At 34.2% G+C, this 6,714-nt stretch overlaps 1 protein-coding gene across 1 annotated transcript in view; it reads left to right on the top strand.

Annotated features, from left to right (window-relative positions):
* The window catches only part of HELRODRAFT_67097 (hypothetical protein), a gene marked incomplete at both ends in the record, with an annotated part of 79,651 nt that extends 76,186 nt beyond the window's left edge, over positions 1–3,465 (top strand). The window contains 4 exons of the mRNA XM_009024277.1: positions 162–338; positions 416–490; positions 756–906; positions 3,311–3,465. Coding sequence (XP_009022525.1) covers positions 162–338; positions 416–490; positions 756–906; positions 3,311–3,465 — 558 coding nt within the window. The remainder of the gene's footprint in view (positions 1–161; positions 339–415; positions 491–755; positions 907–3,310) is intronic.
* Positions 3,466–6,714: the final 3,249 nt, after the last annotated feature.

The following is a 6,714-nucleotide window of genomic DNA, read 5'->3' as shown; positions in this document are numbered from 1 at the left end:
ATTTTGTATTTTTGCATTATATTTTCGCCTTATTATTTTGATCCTTTCATGTCATATTTTATGCCCTGCTTATTGTACCTTATCTTCGTTTGTTAAAATTAAACCTTTTTAATTTATTACCGAACCTATTTGTTTATTTTTTTTAAATTGTTAAATTATAGGTGTATCCATCCCAGAAATTACTGTACGCTTGGACACGTGATTTAGTTTACAGAGTTGAACAATTTCAAATATGGGCATCTACCGCCCATTCTCCAAAAATCTTTTGGTTTTCAGGCTTCATACACCCAATTGCTTTTTTAAACGCTGTGCTACAAACATTTTCAAGGAATAATGGGGTTAATAACACCTTCATTTTTAATTCTTCTCGTCACAATATTACAAAATTGTCAATATTACATTTTTTAACTTTCAGATATCTATGGATCTTTTATCATGGGATTTCAGTGTAATGACCGTAGATGATAGCAATATTGTTTCAGCTCCTAAGGTGAAAATTTAAAAAACAATAAATTTTTCATAATTATTAATTTGTATTAAAAAAATGATTGAAAAATTAATTTTTTTAGAAATCAGTAAGAAATTAAAATAAAAAAATTATTAAAAAGTAGAAAACATTGTTAGTTTCCAATTTAAAACTTTACTTCAGCTTGTTATTTGCTAAGAGACAAATAAAAGTTTTAACAATTAAATAGAATATTTAACATTACTAACCGACATAACATTGAAATTTGTTTGATTTCTTTGATTGAAAGGACGGTGTCCTGGTGAAAGGTTTGTATCTGCAAGGTGCTGGCTGGGACATAAAAAACTCTTCTTTAATTGAGGCTGATCCAATGCAATTAGTTTGCTCACTTCCAACCATACATTTCAAACCAGTTGAATTGAAACGAAGAACTCAAAAAGGTATTTTTTAAATAAGTTTTTTAAAATTCACACCAAGTAAACTTTCATTTAAAAAATTATTTCTGCTTTGTAAAAATTGTTAAGTCGCGCTTTATGCTGTCATACTAAATTTTGGAAGAAAATATATCATTTCATGTTTCTACCTTAATGAGAAGGCTGATTTTGAAAAAAAAAATTTCGGCGTTCGTAAAGTAAGCTACTCTAAACGCAAATTGCCTGTTAAAAAATTTAATCGCGGCCGTCATTTGCGCGTTAAGTCCAACTACCACCTTTCTATTTTTTAATAACATTGAAATAACTACAAAATAATTATAAATAGTTTGGACGGACACATTGTATAGAAAAAATATTACTGATTCTCCATTGCCTGTGTTGCAAATCAACTCATGCATGCCGTCGAATTTTTTAAACTTTTCGTAACCTCGGTTAAAAATGCCTTCTAGCGAATAAATGTTACAATTTAAATTGATTAAATGATTAACAGTTGACTGGTACTTTCTGTCCAAATCATATTTCTACAGATAGCGAACATTTGTGAAAAAAAGAAACTATTTGAAAAGTATTTTGAAAAAACTTTAAAATTTTTTTTTTAAGTCATGTTTATTGAAGTAGAAATTTCCTTTTATATTACCCCGCTGTTATCTAGGGACCCGGAGTTGCTTATTAGTACATTGGGCATCAAAATGGAGCACAACTTGATTGTCGATTTTGGTTGAAAGAATTTTTCCTTGAAATGCTAAAGTGGTCATAATGTGGAATTAAAATTGATATTGAAAAGAAGTGAAAAATTGATGCTTTGATATTTTATGTCATGAATTTGAGGTAAAGTGTAGGTAATAATGATAAGGAGTTGACTCATTGCACTTGATTTGATGGCACCGTAGTTGAATTAAAAAAATTTTGGGTTAGCTTTTGGTGTTTTTTAATTGTGTGAAATCAAGGTAGTGACGCCACAATTTTGTAATATTTGACCAATACTATTGTTATCAGAATTTTTGATTGTGTTTTTGGTTTTAACGTCTGTTAGAACACCCCCTGAAAATTGTCGAGAAAATCATTGAGAGAAGATTAACGTCGTGGATCACAATTGGAAATTATCAATTTTGTTTTCTAGCGGGTAAATCAACAATTCATGCAATTCACATCCTTTGAAAACTGCAAGTGTCCAATTTTGTTTGTCCTGCTTGCATCAATCCTTAACAACAAATTCAAAATAGCAATTAAGGTAGAATTTCGAAGCAATTTTGAAGCCATTAAGGTAGAAAAAGTGACATGGTGGCAATATCTAGGGGATGTTCTGGATTGTACTGTAACAGCTGAAGCTGCCGTTCGAGCACGCATGCGTGCAGCCTGGAATGAAACGTCCGATGTTGTTATATGGTGCAGAAACATGGCCAATGACAACCAAACTGGAACAACAACTTCAACGAACCGACATAAAAATGCTCCGATGGATGCAACGAATTAGTCTGAAGGACCACATCAAATCTACCGAAATCCTGCGTCGTGCTGGTTTAGATGATATAAAGGATGAATACCGGCAACACCGTCTGCGGTGGTTTAGTCATGTCAAACGACGTGGGAACAGTGCCATAACTTTTCTTGCAGATGTTGAAATACCCCGGAACACGTCCCAAAGGCCATCCAAAAAAGTCCTGATCCCAAACAATCGAGCAGGACATGAAAGCTCTAAATTTAAATGAAATGGATACAACTGATCGTCTAATTTGGGGCAAAAAATTGATGGCCAAAAAAACAACGTCTTACCTGGGGGAACTAGGTCTCTGGACGCTAAACGAAGATTGATTGAAACATGGCCAATGACAACCAAACTGGAACAACAACTTCAACGAACCGACATAAAATCTTATTTGTGTTGTGGGTTTTAATTATACGTTTAATACTATATGAGTATAATGTTGTTGTTTTAAGCACATGTTGGTGGCGCGCAGTCACCACAATTTTTTAAAAATTGACAAAATTCTCGAAATGATTAGTTTTCCAAACCACTTTTTTATTGACAGATTGACAACGATATTTTTAGTCACAATTGTAGATTTTTATCTGCAAAATTCCCCTACGTTATATAAATATATAATATGAAAATTATAAATTTTTTAGCATTTAAAAAAGTTGGTTATTTTAGTTTATAAGTTAAATGCTTGCAGTGACTTATTATCATATTCTAGTTTGATGACCGTTCGATAGTTTCAATTTATTTTTATTTTTCGTTCATTTGAAATTGTTTGTCAACTGTCAAACCAATAATTTAATTATAGAATGACTTTGAAAATGATTGGCTCCAACATTTTATTCAAACATTAAAACAAAAATCTGGCTCATCATAAACTATCCTTTCAAATAATGAATTAAATTTACTCTCATGCAGTTTTTTTCTTTGCAGGTATTTATAGCACGCCTTGTTATTATTGTCCTAATCGAGAAGGTTTAAAAGATCGTATTTCCTTCGTTGTAGCAATTGATTTGAAAAGTGGTGAAAAAAGTCCGGAGCACTGGGCGAAAAGAGGTACAGCGGTTTTAATGAGTCTGGATTCATGAACAATTTTAAAAACACGTAACAGTAACAGTAAACACGTTTATTCACATAAAGATGTTATTTCTTGTAATAAATCAGTTACACTATGATAAGCTGTTTGTTTTTTTCAATTCAGTTTTTTATAGTAATTTTTATAATGCTGGTAGTTTAAATGGTGTTGAATATTTGGTGCATTCTTCGGATAATAAAATATGTAAATGTCAATAAACTGATCTGTCTAAATTTGTAGGTACAATATTAAAACTTCTTGTAGTGAACTGTTTTGAAACTTTTAACAAAAAAAGAGTAGAACGTGAAAGGAAATAATTGCAATGAAGTAACTGTAATTGTTGAGGCAGAGTATCAAGGGTAGCCCGGAAATTAGATAGTTAAAATGGTTGAGGGCATATTGGAAAGAAATGTAACTTGGAATGGAAGTATATGGAGTTTGGAGATCGAAGACTGAATATCAATTGCTGTCACACATCTCACTGAAAGACATCCCATTTAGAAACAACACATAAAGACTTGGATCTCTTTCATTAATCAGAGCTTTTCGATGCATAACGTCTTTTTCAACGGGAAATTTTTTCTTTTAAACAGCAATATTTGACTCAATGTGGCAAGTCTAGCTCTCCTGAAAGGCGATCAAATATGTTAGATTTTCAAGTTTCTCAACTTATTTTATTCAAATCATTTGACTTTACAAGTCATGATTTTTCGAAATAAAGCCGATGGTGTTTAATTTTGAAGTTGCAGTTTTTTTTCATAACTTATAACATGCATTTATTAATTTATTGAGATATTAAATTTTTTGTATTTATAAAATTTAATGTACGCGTCAAGAATGACCTTTTCTAGTTTGAAGGCGTGAAAAAAATTTGAGGGCAGCTGTTGTCTACCGTACTAGGATTCACCGAAGTTGCAACAATCTTTGACCTGAAAGTTTGTTTCGCGTGAATGTACGATTACCATTGACACTGGACCAAAAAGTCAATTTTGAAACCTAATTTGGTACCTAATCTGAAAAACCACGGCTTCAAAAAATACATTTTTTGAACAGTCATTAAAACGACTGTACTGTTGAACTTGAACTTGGCGATTATGTATTTAAAAGCTCATTCCGGTTTGAAAATATTACCGAGTTCGTGATGGTTTCCACACTGGATTTGAAAAACGGATACTGGAAAGTAGAGATCGATAAAAACGATTGGGAAAAAATCATTTTGATTGGATTGTGTTTGTGGCAATTAACCGTAATTCCATTCCAATTTCAAACGGTTAATTATTAATTAATTAATTAATTATTAACTATTAACCGGTTAATTAACCGTTAATAGAATGTGTATTACGGGATCTTTCCTGAAAGTTATATTTTGTTTGTTTTGTTTAGGAAAAACTTTTAATCAACGCGTGGAAATCTTACGAGAGATATTCAAAAGGCATCGAGCTCAAACCTATTGTTATAGTACTCGCTGTCGTAACCGATTTGCGATGCGACGGGTTCAAATCTTTGATTGAATAAAATACTCCAAACAGTTATTAGTTATTAAACTTTATTTACAGAAGAAAACTAATCGTTTATTTCCAGCAAATTCAAACTAAAGCAACAATTAACTTTTAAATTGTTCAAAATCTATCGCTATGACAACGTCAACACACAAATCAAATATCGCTTTAAATAATTCACCGAATGTTCTAGTGACTAAATCACAAAACTATTCACAAAATCACAAAACCACGAATTTCACTAATCACGAATATCACTAATCGCTAATCTTCTTGCGACGTGCGCTTATATACTCTTCGCAAGCGTCGTTTCTAGATTCTTCTAGATGGTCCGATTCTAGCATACTCTAGAATGCTCCAGTCACTAGAACATTTTAGAATACGCTAGAATCTAGTGCGTGCGTTACCCCCTTCTTAGTTCTGTTCGTCCCGGTGTCCGCATGGTACGGAGCCAGTCTATCCAAATGAACGATCTTCATTTTTGCTCTCGGCTTCCGATATTCCTGAATACGGTAGACGACGTCATTCAAGCGGGTGATGACTTGATAAGGTCCTTTCCACCCTCGCTGGAGCTTTGGAGAACGTCCTTTCTTTCGCTGTGCGTTGTACAGCCAAACTAACTTTCAAGTCGTTTCTGGTTTTGGCCGCCTCCGTGTTTTTCATAATTTTAAGGCGTACGTAACCGTGGATATGGTTTAATCGCTGTCGAAGATTATCCACGTGTTCTGTAAAATCAGCAATCAACGCCTCGGCTTTTCGACGGTCTTCTTGATACAAATTGAGTTCATCCAGTAGATTTTTGGTAAGTTCTTTGAGTCTACCTTTGTCAGTTGGTAGAACCTTTTCCTGTTGCTCCATATCTAATGATTTCACCAAATTTATTGATTGTCAATTACCTATTTCCTCGCCTTTTTTAATTTTAATAGTGTGTTTAGCGTTATTCATTATTCTGACAGGAATAAGACCATTTTTATTCGCTTCTACCAGGCATTTTCCAATGACCGCGTTCTGTACATTTGTCGTTGAGGTTGGCTCCATCAAATAGAACTGGTGGCCCCTTGGATCGCAATTCAACTTGCCCCATACGATGTTTTCAGATGATTGAGGTAGTTCTATGTCAATCGACTGTCACTCGAATGCATTTTTCATTGCTATCCCCCATTATCACTTCTGTATTTCTCCATCTAAGAATGCGTTTTTCTAAGTCAATTTTGAACCCATATTTTGTCAGAAAGTCGACACCTATCATGCATTCGTCGATGATATCCGCGACTAAGAATGAACCTTCGAATAACAAGTCGCCTAGCTGAACAGTACGGAGAATCTTTCCATAGACTGGTGCTGTTCCCCCGGTAGCTGTTCGAAGGATATATTTGTTAGAAGTCTCTTTCTTCAGATTGGGTACCAAATCAGATCTTAAAATCGATTTTGTTGCTCCGGTGTCGACTGTAATTACACATTCTCGTTGATCAACTTTTCCGTTCAGCCATAGGTCGTTTCGATTTCGATGTAGTCTAGAAACGTTAATTACGGTACTGGGGGCGTCAATTCTACTAGCCAACCTCTGCCCCACAAAGTTGGCTCTTATTAGCTTTTCCGCCCCTTCGTTAGAAGGGGCCGATCGTGCTACAGGATCATCTTCTCTTCTTTTGCGCCATCTTGTCGCGCAATTTCGGCAGTAGTTATCTTTTAGGCGGTGTTTACAATCACGACGTAGATGGCCTTTTTCACCACAAATCCAGCATTGGGGTACACCATGCTGT

The sequence above is a fragment of the Helobdella robusta genome, assembly GCF_000326865.2.
Source record: "Helobdella robusta unplaced genomic scaffold HELROscaffold_4, whole genome shotgun sequence".
Taxonomy (NCBI): Eukaryota; Metazoa; Annelida; class Clitellata; order Rhynchobdellida; family Glossiphoniidae; genus Helobdella; species Helobdella robusta.
Note: the sequence above shows the minus strand (reverse complement) of the source record. Positions and strands in the feature narration are given on the sequence as shown.